The sequence below is a fragment of the Lytechinus variegatus genome, chromosome 13 (genome assembly GCF_018143015.1).
Source record: "Lytechinus variegatus isolate NC3 chromosome 13, Lvar_3.0, whole genome shotgun sequence".
Classification (NCBI taxonomy): domain Eukaryota; kingdom Metazoa; phylum Echinodermata; class Echinoidea; order Temnopleuroida; family Toxopneustidae; genus Lytechinus; species Lytechinus variegatus.
Window position 1 is genome coordinate 28,227,384 of NC_054752.1, and position 21,878 is coordinate 28,249,261.

The 21,878-nt window shown below is 36.2% G+C and overlaps 1 protein-coding gene across 1 annotated transcript in view; it reads left to right on the forward strand.

Moving 5' to 3' along the window:
- LOC121426927 (sushi, von Willebrand factor type A, EGF and pentraxin domain-containing protein 1-like) overlaps positions 1 to 16,799 on the forward strand; it is a 64,257-nt gene extending 47,458 nt beyond the window's left edge. The window contains exons 38-54 of the mRNA XM_041623338.1: positions 673 to 940; positions 1,329 to 1,628; positions 2,438 to 2,582; positions 3,292 to 3,412; positions 4,311 to 4,444; positions 5,084 to 5,303; positions 5,822 to 6,012; positions 6,545 to 6,724; positions 7,470 to 7,703; positions 8,369 to 8,539; positions 8,976 to 9,185; positions 10,234 to 10,409; positions 11,445 to 11,550; positions 12,329 to 12,517; positions 12,852 to 13,025; positions 15,301 to 15,436; positions 15,833 to 16,799. Coding sequence (XP_041479272.1) covers positions 673 to 940; positions 1,329 to 1,628; positions 2,438 to 2,582; positions 3,292 to 3,412; positions 4,311 to 4,444; positions 5,084 to 5,303; positions 5,822 to 6,012; positions 6,545 to 6,724; positions 7,470 to 7,703; positions 8,369 to 8,539; positions 8,976 to 9,185; positions 10,234 to 10,409; positions 11,445 to 11,550; positions 12,329 to 12,517; positions 12,852 to 13,025; positions 15,301 to 15,436; positions 15,833 to 16,214 — 3,337 coding nt within the window. The 3' untranslated portion in view covers positions 16,215 to 16,799. The remainder of the gene's footprint in view (positions 1 to 672; positions 941 to 1,328; positions 1,629 to 2,437; positions 2,583 to 3,291; positions 3,413 to 4,310; positions 4,445 to 5,083; positions 5,304 to 5,821; positions 6,013 to 6,544; positions 6,725 to 7,469; positions 7,704 to 8,368; positions 8,540 to 8,975; positions 9,186 to 10,233; positions 10,410 to 11,444; positions 11,551 to 12,328; positions 12,518 to 12,851; positions 13,026 to 15,300; positions 15,437 to 15,832) is intronic.
- The last annotated feature ends 5,079 nt before the right edge of the window (positions 16,800 to 21,878 follow it).

Sequence of the window (21,878 nt, forward strand, 5' to 3'; positions counted from 1 at the left end):
AAATGGTCAGAGTAACCAAAATACAGGGCAAATCACAACCGGTCTTCTGTATACCGACACTCCCCACAAGTACAATTAAATAATGGTTGTATTTGAGTAGTACATTCTATTTTGTTATTCATAAAACAAGATTCCCTCCAGGACAGAACACAGTGTCCCACAGTGCTTACCACAGTGTGGAGCAAAATGTGAAATCAGCTTTGAGCAATTATAGTGTGAATCATATTTTCACATAATCCACTCTGTGTACTCATTGTGCGCACTCCCACTGTAGAGGTGTCCAGAGTGCGTAGTTGTGTTCACATTATTAAATTTAAGCAGTTTATCAATGTGAATCTTATCTTTCCATATCCACGATATGAACACTTCAACAGTGTGTTCTCTCAGGCAGTATAATGCCATCATTGTGTTCTTTTTTGTTTATTCCAGTCAGATATACATTGATTTTGTGTTTAAACTGATTTTCAAAAAAGTGCATGATTTCGATATCAAACTGTTTATTTTAACGCATTTTCTTTAACCCATACTGTGCCAACAACACATTTTTCCTGTGCCAGGGGGTACTATAGTAAGCATGCTTGAACAGGGGACTATGCGTGCGTGTGGCACAACTACATAAATTTACTGTGAAGAGCTATGGCAGCTCAAGTGTTTATGGTTAAATTCATACAGGTGCTTTTGCCCTCAAGGATTTACTGGGCAAAACTGCGATACGGATATTGACGAATGCAGCAGCTTTCCTTGTTTCAATGCCGAGGCATGTGAGGATGGTCCGAATGGTTACTCGTGTATCTGCAAGGCTGGTTTCGGTGGCACCCATTGTGAGCTGGATATTGACGAATGCTCATCCGCACCATGCCAAAACAATGCTACTTGTGTTAATCTTCCTGGTAACTTCTCGTGCGATTGCCTACCGGGCTATGACGGGATCTATTGCGAGGTATGTTGGAATAGTTTCAAGATTAGCCATAAATGTTCATTCAAAAAATATTCAACGACTACCTAAGTTCACAAATACACCTCTGTTGTCTCATGAAGTTGCATTTTTATTTCTTAGACGTCGCTACTTGAGTGATATTCATTCTAAGACGAAAATCAATTGGTACAGCTCGCTCGTCTGATAGTAAATATGCATTTTAAAACCGTTGCTACTAGTATTAATTTTCCTTATCAAGTCATTAATCGCAATTAGAAGTCATTAACACACTACCTAAGTCCATAGGTGCACCCGTTGTCTAAAAGCAAATATGCATTTTGCTCCTAGCGGTTGAGGCTACGGTACAAAAAATCAATATTAATCAACCATGTTGATTTTCTCACCCATCCAGAATGATATTGACGAATGCATGCAACAACCCTGTCTAAATGGAGCGACTTGTGTGGATGAACTGAATGCCTTTAACTGCATCTGCGCACCAGGGTTCATCGGGACTACGTGTCAGGTGGTAGAGGCTCCCCAGTGCTACCCGACAAATCCATGCCAAAATGGCGCCACCTGCACAGGAAGCGGCGACGGTGCAGGTTACGTGTGTAGCTGTTTGGCGGGATTTACCGGAACCCTTTGCGAAGTGAACATCGATGAATGCATTGGAAATCTTTGTACAAATGGCGCCACTTGTATCGACAAGGCAAGCCTACTGGAGTTGAGAGAAAGAGAGAGTGCGAAAGAGAGAGAGAGACCGACCATTGCTAAGGGAAGGGGATGGATATTAAAGGGGGAGGACTGGCATTTTCAATGGATTTAAAGGGGAATGAAACCTTTGAAACAAGTAGGCTTTATATGTCGAAACAGAAAAATCAAAGAACAAGAACAAAGACAGTTTGAGAAAATCGGAAAAAATAATGAGAACGTTATGGTCATTTGAATATTTCAATCACTAATGCTATGGAGATCCTCCCATTGGCAATGCGACAAAGATGTGTGATGTCACGTGTGAACAACATTACCTTTGATGGACTATAAAATAACCTCAAAATGTATCTTTTTGTTTTTATCATGATACAAACTCTTTATCCATGATGTATTATTTAAAAATTTGTATTACATGCCTCCTTTAGAAATAACACATGATCTACTGATAGATGGGATAAAAGAATCAGTTTAAGTAAAATATATACTAAAGTAATGGAGAGAGTTGTTCACAAGTAACATCACACATCTTTGTCGCATTGCCAATTTGTGAATCTCCATAGCATTAGTGATTGCAATATTTAAATGCTCATAACTTTCTCATTATTTGTCTGATTTTTTCAAACTTTTGTTGATCTGTTTCTTTGATTTTTCTGTTTTCACACAAGCTATCTTGTTCCAAAGGCTTCATTCTCTTTTAATGTGTTGTAGAATCCGCCCCCGTTGCAATAGCGAAACTCGTTAATGCTAAACTCCGGAACTAAAGCTTCAACTTGCAAGTATTGTCTTCTTTATTGTATCTTAAAGGTAAATGGATATGTCTGTCGTTGTCAACTTGGTTATGATGGAGATCTTTGCGATGTGAACCCTGACGACTGTTCGCCAAATCAGTGTGAAAATAATGCTGTTTGTATTGATCTTCTAAATGGTTTTACCTGCAACTGTACCAAAGGTAATTGATTTATCCCCCACGATTGCTTACTCTGTTTAGTAATGCAGAGGCCGCAGAATAGGGGGGCTTTGGGATCCGAGTCGGGTTTTTTAATAAACGTGTACAAAAGCGGAAGATATACCATGAGATTTGCATGGTCAGCCTCCATCTTTCACGCTTTCAGCTCATCCCCTCCCCCACTTTCAAAACCGTTCTGCAGCTCCTGATATATATCTGTAACATAAATGTAATGATCATTAAAACTCTTTCCATTGATAGATTCTTAAACAAGATATGAAGTTTATCTGATGAATTTAGCTATAAAATCATAAAGCTGTATAAAGATCGAATATGTATGTGTTTCCATTCCATGGTTTAGAAGTGTGTGTGGAGAAACATCTATATCAATTTTGTTTGTGAATGATTTTTGGACAAATTGAATTAAGATAACATCTTTAACATGAAAATATATTTAATGATATGACATGTATCCAAATTATAAATCTTTGAATTTACCAAAATTAATTAACTATAAAAGCTGGTATTCTCGAAGTGTTGATAACTTAAGTAAACTTAATAGCTATTATGCCCATTATCTAGTTTGAATACTCGATCAAAATGCTTACTTAATTTTTAACAATGCTATTCTAGTTACTAACATGACTATAGTTATTAAGCCTTGGAGAATACCGACCACAGTATTTTATCTGGCTGTTTCAAACATTTACAGGTTTCGAAGGTACTCTATGTCAGACCGACGTGAATGAATGTGAGTCCACACCTTGTCTGCATGGAGGAACTTGTACGGATGAAGAAGGGTTTTTCTCTTGTAATTGTGAATCCGGTTACAGGTTAGTAGGGTTATTTCTTGTAGATCCAGATAGGGGTAATACCAAGGCTCCAGGGGGGGGGTCACGAAGATTTAAGTGTGACTTAAAGTCATGCTTAGTGCCGACGTCCATATGAAATTTATCGCACAATCTCATCGATTAATACAGAGTATAGCACACATCCTTTGATGATGATTAGACCATTACGACTTTTGATCACACTTGAATCTTTGTGACACACCCTAAGCTGTTTTTATAAGGAGCGGATATGACAAGAGGACTTTTAAGCAGATAGTGTTTTTTTTCTCAATCTAATATTAGAAGTATGTATAGTTTTGAGACTGAATCCACCCTTCTTATTCTGCCTTCCCTTTAGCCCCCCAACCATTTATTACTTCAGTTGCCTATAGTTTACCCTACGTATGGCAAGGACAGATGCCTTAAAGTTGACTTAATTCCCGAGTATGTTAATTCTTTATCTTATTCAACCTAGAAGGGGGGGGGTAGGGAATAATCATCCTTTGATTCTTCAAGTATTTATAAAACTAACTGGAAGAGAAAAATACGCAAAATTGTATGTCGCTAATACCACTGATATTCTATTTAGAAAAAAAGGGACACCAACTTTTTTACGTTTTGCCTCTATCCCACTTATTAAAATAACCCGGTGCATTCAAAACAAAATTTGTGGTATTACCGGTGTTCGTACAGGACCATTTTCACCTAGACAAATTTGTGGTGCTAGTTAAACAGCCGATGATGTTTATACGTATGGTTATTTTAACACTCTTTGGTGTTATGTTTAAAGTCTTGGTTAATTGTCTTCCATGGACACCAACTAGTGTCAGTTTTAGCTCGCCCCCCCTTTTTTTTTACAGTATCCCTTATATAATTGATATTGCCCTCTTTGTCTATCTAGTGGAGATATGTGCGAGATGAACATTGACGATTGTGCAGGCGATCCTTGTCACAATGGTGCTAATTGCCTGGATGGACTGGATAGTTTTACCTGCTTGTGCGCCCCTGGATTTACTGGGGAGCTGTGTGAAAATGGTAGGTATTTATAAAAAGAAAGTACATGAGGGAGCAAAAGCACAGACAGTGTCACACATTGTGTTGACAATATTTTGAACATAGTGGACGTAGTGAGGGGATGCATTCCATCGGCCCTGTTAGAATGAGAAAATTTAAGAATTTGGCAAGAGCACATTGAGGGGCCGAGTCGGCAAGTTGGTGTGTTTCCAGTCCAATCATCCAAGGGTCAACACATGCAGCCAAACGGGAATGAAATCTTTGTGGCACGGTGTGTTCTCAAAGGGGACTTTTTGAAGATGTGATTTATACTGCTAAAATGGTCGAATTTGATAGTTCAAAGATGATTTTACAGTGTTGACACATTCAGTACTAGTGAGCCCAGTGTGTTCATACAGAGAACTATCTAACATGTCTAAAATATGGTTCACACTGAAAAACTTTCTATTGTGAAGATGATAGGACATTGCAATCCACAATTTCCAAATTATGCGACACATTTTGAACGCTATCTTCTTTACAGCAGGGGTTGTGCGTGAAATTAGTTTGAAATATCAAATTAATAAGCTTCCCCCGAATAGTTCATGGTTGTCAAATTTCGTGTATACAAGTTTCTATATCTTGATTTGTTTTAATTCGATGTTTTTCATGTCCTTACAGTTCTCCCTTCCAACTATGATTTCATCTTTGTGGCGAGTAATCCTCTCCTCGTCCGGGAGGAAATTTTCTCCCAGGGACCACCGACCGTACTGAGCCTATCACTGTGGATACGCACCGTCTCTTCGCCACCGTCTTTCCGCCTCCTCCGTCTTGAGGACAAAACAACCTCAAATATTATATCAATTGAAAACCCATGCTCTTTAAGAGTAACCATAAACAGGTAATATGTAGTTTAACTAAATGTCTGATATTAGAAAGGCTTGATTTGCGAGTAGTCCAAGAAAATTTAGTTAAACTTCCTGGTTGCTATTTTTATATAACACTTATTTCAATTATAATGATAATGATGGTGAAGATAATGATGACGACGATAATAATAATGATGATAATAATAATAATGGGCATTTATATAGCACCATCTATCTATAGATAATCTATTCAATGGTGCACTGTTGTTTCTTATTGACTGAAATCATGATGAGAAATGCAATTATATTCATTATCGTTTTTCAGTTTATCCAGCAAATAACCTCTCATAATTATGATTAACCCTACACTACGAGGTCTTCGGGTGACCAAGAATCCTTAATTATAATACGTGGGACAATGATATGGGTACTACAAATTGATATTCCACACACAATATTGTGTTTCCGGGTGCACCATAATAACAATCCTTCGTACAAGAAAGGGGATTACACATCTATTTCTGAATGAAGCATTCTCTCTTCCCCACAGCCAAATCAAAGACACCAATCTGGATCTTTGCGATTATGAGTGGTACCACATTTTCTTTACCTGGGACGTACAAACTACGGGACAATGGGAGTTGAGAGTAAATAACAGTTTCTTAGAAAGGGGAAGCAATGTGGCCTCTTTGTCGCTTGAGGATGTTCTGTCCATAGGAGCAGCTCAGATGGATGTTGGTCGTAAGAATTTTTATTGGACTCGTGTTTTTTTTTTTTATAAACCTTGATTATTTGAAAAAAAGAATAGCACCCTTTCGGCTGTAAACATAACTCTTTGTAATTCATTTTGTTTTCTGTTGTTCGCTCCAAATAAAGATGTTAAAGTTGATTTAATGTTATACCCGTTGACTACTCAATTCTTTAATATCCGGGTCTCGTTGAGTCCAATGGCAAGGATTCATTTGCTTTTTGTGTTTTCCATTAACCGTTCTTCCGGGGAATTTACCATCTAAATAAGCATCATTTAACGATGAACATGATTAAGGTACCCTTTTAGCAAGTTCACAGTTCCTTTAAACAACTTTGATTTCAAGCAAGAGTGTAGTTTAAACGCCTTCACATCTTATTCCATATAACTGCATTTTACCTGGCACACTGGAGATGACTTTGGTGTACCTTCTAGTTGAATTTTCTCGGGTAATTTTACTTTATTTTGATATTTTATCAGGATTCACACAGCATTGAATCCATTCCATTGTTTGCCTTTTTGTAGATCTGGTTTTCTTGAGTAGCTACAATCTTTGGAGTTTGGAATTGAACGAAGAATCTCGTTCTGAACTTTCTTCATCATGTCTCTCCGGGCTATTTGGAAACCTAATTTCTTGGACCGAGTTGGTGGTGGAAGTTACCGAATCAAATCAACTGCTGACAACATCCCCATCACTTTGTGATTGTAAGGAAATCCTCTCTCATTTACTTCTAACTAATTTCAGTAGCAGTGGTAGTAGTAGTGGCAGTAGTAGTATTAGCAGCAGCAGTAGTAGTAGTAGTAGTAGTAGTAGTAGTAGTGGTTTATACGAGCATTGTTACTATCTGAATGAGGAGTATCGTCACCATAATCATCATAAATCATCATCACCATCATAATGACCTTTATTATAACAAGAATAGTTGCCTCATTTTCGTGCCCCCTTTTCTAATCGTTCACACGATTTAATAACTGCAACTATTCAAGCGTTTGACCTTTATCTTAACAACCCTTGTCATCATGGAGACACATGCATGAATGTTATCACTATTATTTTTGTTGCTTTTGGGAGTAATAATATACTACTACTACTACCTCTACTTATAATAATAATAAGTAGTAGTAATAGTAATAGTAGTAGTAATATTAATATAGTAGTAGTAGTAGTAGTAATATAGTAGTAGTATAGTAGTAGTAGTAGAAGTGGCAGTAGTAATAGTATAGTAATAGGAGGGGGAGGGGGTATGAGTAGTAAGAGTTGAAGTAGATGTAGTAGTAATTGTTATTGTTATTGTATTAGAAGTAGTAACAGTAGCAGCAGCAGCAGCAGAAGAAGAAATACTAGTAGTTGTAGTAGTAGTAGTAGTATCATTAGTATCATTGGCAGAATCCATTTATAATATGCCTTTTTCTACTATTAGTTTTACTATTTTAAAATTCTCTTCACAAGCCTTCGATGAATGTCTTAGCAACCCTTGCCAGTATGAAGGCACATGCACGAATCTTCCCAACATGTTTACCTGTACGTGCAAGGATGGCTTCACCGGGCTGTACTGCGAGGGATTTGTTGACATTTGTGAAGAGAACCATTGCCAAAATGATGGGACATGCGCCACCGTTGAAGGGCAATTAATCTGTACATGTTTGGAAGGATTTTCGGGAGACCACTGCGAGTTTGAAATAGGTACGCTAGATTAGGATCAAAGGAAAAGGAAGTTATTTATACTACTGTACATACTACTTCAGTCTTTCACAAGAAAAAAATTCACTGGATTGTACACAGAGTTCATCAGCTTCACATGTTTCAAATACAAAATCGGATTGACTAGAACTTTGATAGATGTGGCATGCAAAATAAGTAGTCACCCCCATCTCTTTGATGTTAGTATCGATAATTTGAAAAAAAAAGTTGAATAGAAATATGTACCTATAAGTTAGCTGATCGAAAGGTCATTCAACCAATACCTCCAAATAGTAGAGAAAAAAATAAGCCGAAACAATGCTTGTTTTTCGTTATTCGTACCTTGACAAATATTTTATTAATGACTTGAAATAGGAACGTCATATTTGGATTTAGGTCACGTAGTAACCTTGCATTGTAAATAAGAATATGATTTAAATAAAAGAATGGTTTAATCGTTTTATTTCCGTACAGAAAACCATAACCAGAAATATATACGATTCATAACCATATAATGCGATGCCTGTGATCTTAGAACCCAACAGACAACGAAATGCTTCTAAGACAGTACAAATAATATATTACTAGATTAGCAACTGTCTCACAGAAATGCAAAAATCACGAAAACGGAATTTTACAGTGACTTTTTTTTACCCCATTACATGCAGTCGATGGAGGCTGGAGTGGATGGAGCCCATGGACTGAGTGTCCCGTCACTTGCGGGGGTGATGTTCATTACCGCTATCGGGAATGCAATAACCCGGAACCACAAAATGGCGGTCTTCCTTGCTCGGGAGCAGAGGTCGAAGAACAACCATGTAACACTCAAGAATGCCCTGGTAAGTCAAGAGATTGTCGGTGTTTATATTCTTTCTTTTTTTTTTCTTTTTTATAAAAAAAAAATCAACTTTGTATCTTTGAAAGGTCGATCCAGTGCTTTATTCTTCACCGGATGTGCAGGGAGTTCATTAAGAAGGTGGAAAATACATCCGGATCACGGAGCCTCTTAATTATACGTGCTAATTCACACCTTTTTATCTAGAGGGGTGCAGAATTGCACTTGTCTATCTCTTGGCCAAATTTAGTTAAAGATGGGTTATTATTGCTTATTAATTTGTGTATAATTTTTATCCTGGAATTCACTTAGAATGTGCCCTAAGTAAAAAAAACTGACCAAAACCGATTGGACATACATAAAATCATCTTGTTTTGTTATTTACTTGAAATTAACTATCCTTATATCCATATTATACTCCTGCATTTGATTATCCACAGGTTGTGTCGAGCTGAGACGTCCTCTTAATGGATACTTATACTGCGAGGAAACTCCGACTCTCATCATCTGCACGATGGAATGCCGAGAGGGGTACGAGCCTGAGAATTCTAAGTACGAGCGGGAGGAGTACTTCTGCGGAGAAGAGACGAACTACAGGTGGAACCATCAGACACCGCTGAATCCATCTGCCCGACTCCCGAGCTGTGTTGGTACTTATCATCTCATTGTTTCGGTGATATAGGATGATGGTTAATGCTGTTAATAAATCGTCGCACGAACCGTCCTCTCTGCGCACTTTGATGCGGAAGTTATTTTGGCAGAAAGCGCATTTAAAGAAAAGTTTTTTTTTAAACCAGCAATAAGTGCACCTACAAGGAGAGCAAATTATTTACCAGTGTCTTCGTTAAAAATTTCAGGTTCCAAAGTATCATCCCGTATCTTTACAGTTTCTTGAAGTTAATTATTTATGGATAGATACAGTGCGCTTAACTTTCGCGTCGAAGTGCGCAGAGAGGACGGTTCGTGGTGGTAACCGAATGTCGGTAATGTCATAATTGGGAATATGCTTACGATCACTTTTGTGAATTGTGACCCAGTGGATTAGTCTCCGGACTTTGACACAGAGTTGTGGGTTTCGAATCCCAGCCATTTCGCAGTTTCCTTTGGCAAGAAATTATCCAAACTATGCTGCGCTCAACCCGGGTGAGGTGAATGGGTACCCGGCAGGACTAATTCATTGAATGCATCAAGCGCCTGTAGAAGCTGGAGCTAAAGCCGGGGTAATTAACAGCGCGCCATTGAATAATCAACTAGATAATCGGCGCCTCAAAAACGATATTAATTTTATTACTATTATTATATTTTTGAACAATTTGAACACAAATTTTGTTTATTAATACAGCTAAAGGCCCTGGGTTAATACTGCACAAGAATTGATTTTAAAGGATTGCTTCGTTTAAATAATTCTGTGCACTGATTTTTTTTAAACTCCAAAATAATGTAAGTATATCCCATCATTTTAATCGTATTTGTTGAGAGTTTGTGATAATTTTTTTTATTGGTAACAAAGAAAACGGCTTGAAATCTTGACGTCTTTAACAATCATCATTGTCATCATCATCCTCAACATCGTCGTCAACATCATTGTCATGATCGATATCGTCCTCATCATCATTGTCACCATCATCATCACCACCATCATCATCATCCACCTCATCGTCATTATCACCACCAATTTTACTTCCCGGCATCTTACAGAGGTCCAGCGGGCAACGGAAGCAAATGGTTTTTCTAGCGTTGATTACCCTACTTCTATTTGCCAGTCTCTGGAGGAGAAGCAAGCCATTGAAGACGCCTTTACCAATCTTCTTCTAACTTATGAGCAGGAGTTTCAATGCCTGACCACGGGTACTTGTCAAATTGAAAGCATCGAGGTGAGCGTTGTCATCTTTATTTGATGAAAACACATACACGGGCACCTTTCATAAAGCACTTCATGACACTGAAGAATGAAAGGAAATAAAGTATGGCCTACCATTTCAATCAGTCTAGAATTAATTAGCTGTTGACAAAATTGTAAAATCAAATGAGCTTTTGATGAAACACGACGATGTTTATTTTTATGTTATCGATACCCATTTAAATTGAAATCATTGGTACTGGGATAGTTAATGTTACTCATGTTTATGTCGTGTTTCCAAGCAACCTGTTTTGTTCTACTCGTCTATAAACAAAGGGAAATTTGTAACCTATATTCTTAAACCTAATTAATAGGCCTATCGCAGCAGGTTTGTATGAATGATCTTGCTAGTGCAAGTGTAATGTTTAATATATATGATGATATAATGATGATATAAAAATCATGACTGGAGCAAACTTTCAGAACTTGGGCATCATGAAAAACTCATCGATTGATATTTACATCTGATTTGTACAATCCCCTGCAGATATTGATCAATATTATCAATTAAATAAGTACTATAATAAATTGGCAAGTATTGTGTTACAGAGCCCTCAGATTGTTTCATAGGGCTGTTCAGAGCTTGTGCATTATTTTGAGAACAAGATTAAGCATGAAGTGCCAAGGCGTTTGCCGCACGTTTGAAATTTTTGTTTAAATATGAGTTTTTCTTCTTAAAGTAAGATTAATCGATACATAGAAAAAACAACAGACCTCTGTGAAAGGAGAAGAAATTTTGGTTCGATATATTTGAAAATATTTCATTGTTAGCATTTTTGCTACACAAATTACATGGATTAGGAAGGAGATTATTGGATAATTCTTCAAATGTCTCTTGTGTTCGGAGAAAACAACCCAATGCATAGTATATTTTCCAAAATTTGACTAGTATGATTAGTTCAGATTATATTAGATGATTTATTCCGAAGTCAACAATATTCTGCCCTTTGTATTGAATAGCTACAAAAATATATATCAAATCTTTTCACTTTCAAACTAATACATGAAGGCACTAAATTGCGAATCAGTGACGGTGAATGTTGTAGGAAGACGTCGAAAGAGGGCAGCAGACAGCGGAGTTACCGTCATGGTAACCACGTTACAGAATCTAACATGTAAGAACGATTTGTATTTCTGAACGTAATGATGATTATCATAGTAATACGTAAAAGTTATAATAATGACAGAGATAATAAGAGCAAAAAAAACATAATACTACTTCTACTACTGCTACTACTACTACTACTACTACTACTACTACTTCTACTACTACTACTAAAACTACTACTTCTAAGTATATGTCTGCATCTACCCCTGCAACTACTAACACTATTACTACTACCACTTCTACTACTACTGCTACTACTACTACTACTACTACTACTACTACTACTACTACTACTATACTACTACTGCTTATTACGCTCAATAAAGCAACAAAAATAATAGTGATCATATTTGTTATAATGATAATAAAAGTTATGTTGATAACAATACTGATAATAATGACAAGAATTAAAAAAAAAACAACATCGAACTCCTTGATAATAACAGTGATGGTGAGGAGCATGGGGAAGATGATGATGACGTGGTGATGATGATGATTATGATGATGGTTATGGTGGTGATGATGATGATGTTGATGATGGTGATGATAATGGTGATGATGATGACGATGAGGAGGAGCATGGTGAAGATGAAGATGATATTAACGATGATGATGACAGTGGTGATGACAAGGAGGATGATGATGTTGATGATGGTTATGATGATGATAGTGATGATGACGACGACGACGATGATGATAATAGTGATATCATGAATGGTTACCATGGTTACTTCATACAAATCCGAATCACATCACCATTTTCCCCTCAAATTAATTATCCATAGATGGAGATGAGCCAGGGTCACAGCCTCTTGATTACTTCTTGGAAGCCTTTGAGAAGCTGGTCTCTGATGATTCTCTCGTACTAACTGTCGATGATCAGGTCCTGGAACCAAACAAGAGTTCCCTCTCCAACGAGGCTTTCCAAAAGTGCCCGCCTGGATACCTGACGGCATTGGATTTCGGGTATTGCGGTAAGTTTCCTCACTTTGTTCAGTGTTTGAAAACATACAAAATTTTCGAGAGCTTGACAATCTCATTTCTGTAATCGAAAATTGAGGGAATGAAAATAATTATATTTAAGAAATTATGGGTGTCTCCTTCTTCCTCTTCTTCTTCGTCTCCTCCTTGTTCTTCCTTTTGCTATATTGTTGCAGTTTATTATTATCACTATCATCATTATTGTTATTACTATTATAATCATCCCCATCATCAGTAGGCTATTATTGTTCATGTTGTTATCATCATCATCATTGTTATCATTATCATTAAAACTAATATTGCTCCTATTTGCTCTGATTTCCAAAGTACCATGTGGACCGGGAACGTATGAGGCATTGCTACCAACTGAGATCGAACGTGAATGCAATCCATGCCCAGTTGACACCTATCAAGATGGCTATGCACAGACAGAATGTATCCATTGTCCAAATGGCACCGTCACTGCAGAACCTTATTCATCCAATATATCGGATTGCTTTGGTAAGTTTCATTACCCAGTCTATTCTAAATAATGTGAAAGGTATAAGAAAGAAAAGGATTTCTGATATATCTAACTTGCCAGAGTTGATGGCGAAGATGTCCGAAATCAGTGTGTTATCGGGAGGAGAGACCTGCGGGTCATGATTCAGCTCGCTTTTCGCCTCCCAGGCACAGGTGACGCCAAACAAATAGTAAATAGAAAGAGTGTGATTAGATTTGCACTTTGGAACATTAGTACAAAGCACTCAAAAAAGGTCAAGTCCACCCCCAAAATATTTGAATAAATAGAGAAAAATCAAACTAGCATAACGCTGAAAAATTCATCAAAATCGGATGTAAAATAAGAAAGCTATAATATTTAAAGATTCGCTTATTTTTCACAAAACAGTGATAATGCACAGTTCTGTGACATGCAAATGAGACAGTCGATGAAGTCCTTCACTCACAATTTTTTTTTATTGTTTGAATCATACAATATTTTATTTTTTACATATTTGACAATATAGACCAACTTGAACAACTGTACCATATAGTAGTAAACTACGCTAATTCCACAGGTTCCGGGAGGGATTTATCGTTGTTTCACTTGACAATGAGGAAAAATTTGAATATTTCATATTTCATATACATGTAATAAAATAGAAAAGAAATAGTGAGTGAATGACGTCATCAGTCTCCTCATTTGCATACCTACCATGATATGGATATAACTGTTAAGTGAAAATAAGCGAAACTTTAAAATGTTATAGCCGCTTTATTTTCATCCGACTTTGATGAAATTGTCAGTGTTAAGCTTGTTGGATTTTTCTCTTTTTATCCGAATTAACTATATACTACTCTAAACCTAACATAAACTCTAATGCAACCCTAACCCTATATCCAAGACGAAATAAAGCCCAGTGCAACTGTCGCAGGATTAAATGTCGCGTCACCATGAACATTATGTCAGTAGTTTTACAAACGAGAGAAATGTTAATGAAGAATGATTACATTATCATGATTTGACTATTAATTTGTGATATTTGAATGTGTAATAGAGCAAATTAACTTTTAACCCTAAATAGACTGGGCTATTTCGACGCCTAAGAAGACTGGGGGGGGGGGGGGGGGCTGATTCAGCCCCCCCTTATGATCTCGGCCGTCGATCGCGCGATCGCAACGAAAATTGGCACACGCGTTACCCATGGCATTATCTACAAAACTATAACATAAAATTCTGCAAAAATCTCATGTTTGATTAATTATGCTAATTTATGCGTAAAATCATAAGTTTGCTGTAATTAATAAAATAATGCCCCTGAAATGCTAATTTTTGTTTCACATACTCTAGATAGGCATCTGATCAAATTTATTAAAAAAAAATTCAACATCACATTTATTTTCTTATGTATTCTATTGTTTTCTAAATTTCTTATGTATTTCTTTGTTTTTCAACTTTTTGTTTTTTATTGTTTTTTCAATGGAAATTGTCAGGGACTTTATTTGGACCATAAAAAAAATAAAATTAATTGATTTTAAGCTGTAAAAGGAAAAATAATGATACATTTATGAATTTTGGTTAAAAACACTATTTGCATTGGATTTGTACACAAATTCACATTTTTGAGTAATTTTGGGTGTGCATGCACTTACGAAATGTTGCGTAATTTCCGAACCGCGTACCCGGGGGTCACAATTTTGGTCTCTAAAGTTGCGCGAGACTTGAAAGTAAAAAGTCAGTGAGCGACACTGTCAAAAATTTTGCGCGGCGGATTTATCGCGAAAAATGTCTAGGGGGGGCTGAATCAGCCCCCCAGTCTTTTTAGGGTTAAACAAACGCCTTTTGCCAGGAGAATGATAATAAACGGCCCATACGGCGAAAGATGGTGTTCTTGAACCGTTGTGATTTGCATTTTGTGCACTGAAAGAGTCATTCGTTTTTAATCTAATCTAACACCGACCGTATATCAATTTGCAATTTTGTCTCTTGATTTAAATAAAGGCCTTAAATGTGCATTTTAGACAAGTAAATTGCGATTTTGATATTAATTCATGACAGTCCTTTCTTCTCTAACCATTGAATACTTCTGAGTCTTAGATATTGCTTGGACATTTTTGAAGAACCAAGCCGTTCTGTAAATCACTGAATGGAGCGATCAATATGTGCTATTTATATTGGGTTATTAGTCGTGTTTGTAAACTGCTCATTGCTTTGAGTTTTATACGGTAAAGAAGACCAAACAAATCCAATGCCGATGGAATGAAATCAATCATTTTGTAAACCGATTTGTTTCAGTTCCAGAGGTAGTACCCCCTGTAACATCAGTACCAGGCTTGGAAAAGAGTACTAAGATAATTATATCGGTGACTACCGTTACAGCAGCACTTCTTGTGGTTGTTGCCATTTTGATCTGGTATTTCTTCTACTATAGGTAAGAGCGCTTCTGTACGGTTCAACTATATGGGTACCCATATTGCCAAAAGTCCATTTTTAATGTACTTTATTCACGTTAATGTGACTTGTATTGATGTTGAATGTTTCTATTTTTATTCAGATTATTAACATTATTTTAATTGAAGAACACTGTTTAGTACCACGAGTTTCATAGATTCGCTCATGACAGCTGTAAAAGAACCCATCATTGATATAATTCTCATCATTGTTTCTGCTGTTATTATGCATTCAAAGGGTGAAAAAATGCAATCTTTATGAAAAAGAAGAACATTTATGACAATCCCATGTATAATATATCTCCTCGATATGTTCTAGCCTTGAGGAGAAAAGAAGACTAACATCAAACTTTCTGTCCATCTGTCATCCCTTTCAGACCAAGAGCAAAGGTTTCTAGTGATGCCAACGACTCGCAGCCAAGTGAGTCATACAACCTTCAGGTACGTGGAAAGACTACCCCAGCAACTGACCCCAACCAGGGTTCAAAGGGGTCTCTTTCCACCGTGGATGTGAACCCTGGACCTTCTCCTTCACGAGACTCCCCTACCGGTGGACCTCGGCCCAAGTCTGCCTTTGACGTCCACGAACCACTGGAGGAATACAACCCCGGTGCCGGTGGAGGAGATCGTACCGACCTGGGGACGACACCTGGGTACCCATCATCATCAAGGCCTGAGTCATCGGCTGCATCAAGGAATGATGAAAAACAACCTTTCATGTTCATCGATCCCAAGATTCTAAAGGACGAAGTCGCTTGATAACAAATATACTGATTCAAGTTTTTGGAACAACTTTCGAATAGGGCAGTCACAATTGGTCAAGCGTTGGTTTATGTTTTCTATATATATATTTTCTGCACTGTCACGAGTAACAGCCGATATGAATGGCAATACCCACTTTTAGAAAGTTAGTTGTTATCGAACACTTAAATCTGTTGAAAATATTATCTGTCCAAATTTAACTATCCAAAGTTCCTCATATACAAAATGCTTCATGATTGAAAATATATTCTGGAGAAATTTAATAGATTTTGTCGACTAATTTTGAATGTGAAGTACTGTTTCATGTAAATGTAATTGACAGTGAGATTTGTTGTAGTGTTCATGGGCGATATTCAGGTCCTTTTGAACGTCTTGTTTATCTGTACTGACATTTCCAAGTATTAAACTTTTTCAAAAGCCTTTCCAAAAGATGGATGCTTAGCTTCTGCAATCGACATAATTATTATCAGTAGTTTATAGTAGTCATGGAGTGATATCATTTTTATATATGTAGCTGATTTGCTGTAAAACCTAGCTAAAGCTATTTGTATCAGTTTGTGTCTATGTATTTACCTTTTTTTGCAGACATTATAAAAATATTAATTGATTAGCTTCTGCAATCGACATAATTAATATCAGTAGTTTATAGTAGTCATTGAGTGATATCATTTGTATTTATGTAGCTGATTTGCAGTAAAACCTAGCTAAAGCTATTTGTATCAGTTTGTGTTTATGTATTTACTTTTTTGCAGACATTATAAAAATATTATTTGATAAGATGAAGAATTGATTAAAACTTAGAGAAGCTAAAATTGTGTGTTAATCAAATAATGTAGAGAGTAGACTTGCAATTAAATTGATCGAGATCAGCGTAAACAAGCAGTGGCGTATCTAGTATGAACGGCGCCCGGGACAACCGCTAATATCGCGCCCCTTTCAAGTGAATCATATAATATATATATAATATATATATATATATATATATATATATATATATATATATATATATATATATATATATATATATATATATATATATATATATATATATATATATACAGTGCATCCCACAAAAAACGAAATCGAGATTTATTGATGATTTATCATAACTTAATCACAAATAGTATAGACAAATGACCTACCATTGTAAAGCTTAGAATCTCTACTTTAACCTGATATTACTTAGATTATTTCTCATTCACGCATGAGTGAGCAAAATAATTTGAATAATGGATACCAAAAAGTAATTTGGCGGGATGTATCTGGGTTTCAAAAAGGAAACCACATTTGTTAAAAATTTCAATATCTGCTCTTTAATTTGATACCTCAATTACAGAAAATGGTCAAGAAGTAACAAAGTTCTGGTTATTTGAAATAAGGCTTGAATTTCAATAATTTCATAAAATGAAGAGGTTTGACAGGCTAGCGTTCAAACTCACTCGACACTCTGTTTTGTTGACGATCAGCCATGCATTAAGTCTTTTTTTAACCATGCGATAGCTTCTGTGAGAAATCGGTGAAAACACGTTTATTTAATGAAATTATGTAAATACAAGCATTGTTTCGAGGGAACATAACTTGTTTACTTCTTGACCATTTTTTGTGATTAAGGTATCAAATAAAAGAGGAGATATTGAACTTTTTAGGCATGTGATTTTCTTTTTGAAATTCAGATACCCCCCGCCAAATGAGTTTTTGGCATCCTTTCTTCAAATTGTTTTTGCTCACTCATGCATGAATGAGGAATAATCTAGTTATGATGATAAATCATCGCTTAATCTCGGTTTCGTTTTTTTTCTGGGACGCACTGTATAAGACCCTTGTTAGGAAAGAGATGATATAATAATCAGCGTCACCTGGTTCCAATAAAAAGGCGCCGCCGGTTCATTAATGAAGAAGGGCCTATTGTCGACCAAATCTAGATCGGCGCCGGTCAGCGGCACCTGGTTATACATTTTATTGTCGAATGGTCATCACAAAGCTTATCGCATGCCCTTACAGCGTGGACTGGGGCGGGGCAGTTGCCCACAGATGTCATGAAATCTTGAATTTATTTTAAAAATCCCAGAATCATACAAAAGCATCGAGCAAATCCTTTACTTTTGATTTTTTTTCCCAATGCTTTAATGAAAAAAAGGTCAGTAACTTTTCTTCTTTAAACTTTCCACATATAGTGCCACCTCTATGGCCTTTAGTGTAAGACAGCTACTTTAGTGTTTTATGAAGATGATTCGATACTTTAGTCCAAAACTTTGCTAAAACCCGTTGCTACTACCGGGAATGTATAATTACGCAACCAGACGTATAATTGTTAGACCTTAAACCACTAAATATCATTTTCAATGTATAAATAGTTTTTCAATACCTTTGAATGTTTACGCCACAAAATTTGATTTATTTTCATCTTCCATTAATTTAAATATTATTCATCAGATCACTCAGGAAGAAGTTAAAAATAAAGATATCGATAGGTACCTGTAAAACTGGAGAACTATTTTCAAAGCTCTGTCTTGAAGGATCTCTTTCTGAATTCAGGTCATAAGCATCATATTCAGTTTTATCAAAGTAGTTAGATAAAAATTACTCGTCATTACAAATTGCATTAGATTTAGTGAAAAGCATTACAATATATACCGAATTCTGTACATAGGCTTTACAGCATGAAAATTAAATAATAATAATATAAACCTGGATTGGTGATATATTCCGAATGATTCATGATGGAGTATCATTTTATACACAGAGGCGTCGATCCTGGGGGGGGGGGAGCGATCGCCCCACCAATGAAAATATTGGCGGGGGGCAAACATAGTTTTGCACCCCCAATAATTCCGCCTGTGCAAAAATAAAATAAGATGGTAATTATACACAAAAATCAGCAAGCGAAATTGAGCTACACAACTCGTTCTTTATTTAAAATCGTGCTCAAATTGTCCGCTTCTCAGAATGATTAAATAGGTGAAAAGAATGTCCCGTTCTCACTTAACAATTAAAGATAACTGAAGAGTTCTTTTCAAAAGAACTCTTACATATTGTCTGTAAATATGTCAAGTGGACTTGACGGTATGCACCCCCATTTATTAAAGGAAGCAGCATCATTTATCAGTAAGCCCCTAACGCATATTTTTAATGTCTCTATTTCAACTGCACTCTCAATGCCTGATTAGAAATTGGCAAAAGTCAACCCTGTCTTTAAATCTGGTGATAAAAACCTGGCAAGCAACTATAGGCCTATATCTGTATTGAGTCATATTTTAAAAATACTGGAATTTTTTTTTACATAAACAACTGTACACATAACTTGTATCAAATAATATATATGGGTATATATATATATATATATATATATATATATATATATATCAGAGGCGTCGATTATGGGGGAGGGGGAGCGATCGCCCCACCAATGAAAATATTGGGGGGGGGCAAACATATCATTTTGCCCCCCAAAAAGTAATTCCGCATGTGCTAAAAATAAAATAAGATTGCAATGTTACACAGAAATCAGCAAGCGAGATTGAGATACACAACTCGTTCTTCGTCTAAAATTGTGCTCAAAATGTCCACTTTTCAGATTGGAATATCAAAAAATTTCAGCTCGCGCTTCGCGCTCGCATCATTTCTGTAACAAAAACTTATACTTTCCATGATTAAATAGGTGAATATGGTCCCATTTTCAGTTCTAAACCTCAAAAGAACTCCCACTTCGATTTGCAATAATCTTTTGTTGGATATATATATCTTGTTCTTTATTAAAAACGTCCATTAAACTCTTTTGTTTTCCAGATCGAAATATCAAAATTTTCAGCTCGCGCTTCGCGCTCGCATTAATCTGCTGGTGAGATATGTATGTATATATATATATATATATATGTGTGTGTGTGTGTGTGTGTGTGTATACATATATATATGTACACAAATAAATAGGCATATGTGTGTGTTTGTGTGATCGAGCGCCTTTGGAAAATTGATTCATGATTTTGCCCCCCCCCCCCCCAATCTGAAAAATGGATCGACGCCCCTGATATATATAATCATAAAAGGTATAGTAAATGCCGTATTTCTATTATATATATATATATATATATATATATATATTCATATACCTTGGTCAGTTCCGTCCACTATACCGTCGGTTTCACGCTTTCGGCGAGAGAGATAGAAGATAGATAGGTGGGAGACACAGATGGGGTGAAATAGAATTAGAAATAGAAAAACAAAAGGAAGAGGAGAAAGGAGAGACAAATAGGGGCAGAAATAAAAAGAGGAAAAGGCAAGAACATACCCGCTAAGGAAGAGAAAGGGGGAGAGAGAACGAATGAGAAAAGGGGGAGAGCGATAGAAATATTATAGAAAGAATAGATGACAATAACACACCAGAAAACAAAGAAGCAAAGAAAATTGACAAGAAACTAGGAGTTCATAAGGAAGGAGTGAAAGGCTGCGTTTACTCAGTTTGGTTGGAGACGTCCCAGGCGGTGGATCATGCGTTCTTCCCGGATTTTCCTATCCTCATCTGTAGCACCAGAACATCTCACGATGACACATATTTTGAATATGTGTGTATATATATATATATATATATATGTATATATATATATATATATATATATATATATATATATATATATATATGTATGTGTAAAGTTATACATGTACAACAGCTTTTGGCAACTCTTTTTTTTATTTAAATATTGTAAAGAAATGAATGAAGAGAACAATGGTAGGCGTAGCTTAAATCAAGGTTCCCCAGAGCTATCTACCCTTTGGAAAAATTGGTGATGCCGAAAAAATGTCTCTGCCGGGAATCGAACCCGGGCCCCCAGCTTTGAACGCCGGTGCCTTAACCACTAGACCACAGAGACGGTTAGTAGCTAGGGCGAGCCCGATCCGATTGACCGTCAGATAGACAGATTTTCGACACGATACCAATTATATATTCCTTTGTCGGGTGAAGGTGAGTTTTGAACAATGACAAGCCGCCATTCCTCAGCTGGATCAAAGCTATTGCTTCAATACAGTACACATATGGAAGAAGAAATACAAATGTGTAAAGTTATACATGTACAACAGCTTTTGGCAACTCTTTTTTTATTCAAATATTGTAAAGAAATGGATGAAGAGAACAATGGTAGGCGTAGCTTAAATCAAGGTTTTTTTTACAATATGTATATATATATATATACATATATATATATATGTATATATATATATATATATATACAAATTGTAAAAAAAGACGTGTATCTCTATCAATATACAAAAATATTGGCCTCGTCGCAATAAAAGGGTTAATACACGAGATTTTGAAATCGCACATAACACGCATAATTTTGTGTTAGTTTTTGCTCGTTTCTTACTTTAATTAGTTTTTAATCTCTCGCTATGTATGTTTCAGAAAGATCATATCTTTAAATTGATGTATTTTCTGTTATAATGAGATATGATTAAGTGGACTTCAGGGAATGGTCGTACGCAGCAAGTGGAAAGGCAGGGAGGGGGGCAAATTCGCGATCAGCTGTTGTGAAAAACATTTTTTTCCTTAAAATTTCATGAAAACTATGAAAAAAGTGCAAATGTGAGATGTGCACCAAATACTTTTATTACACAATTTTTTTACCCATTCAGGAGCTCGGTCCGTTTACTCTTATCGTTTTTATT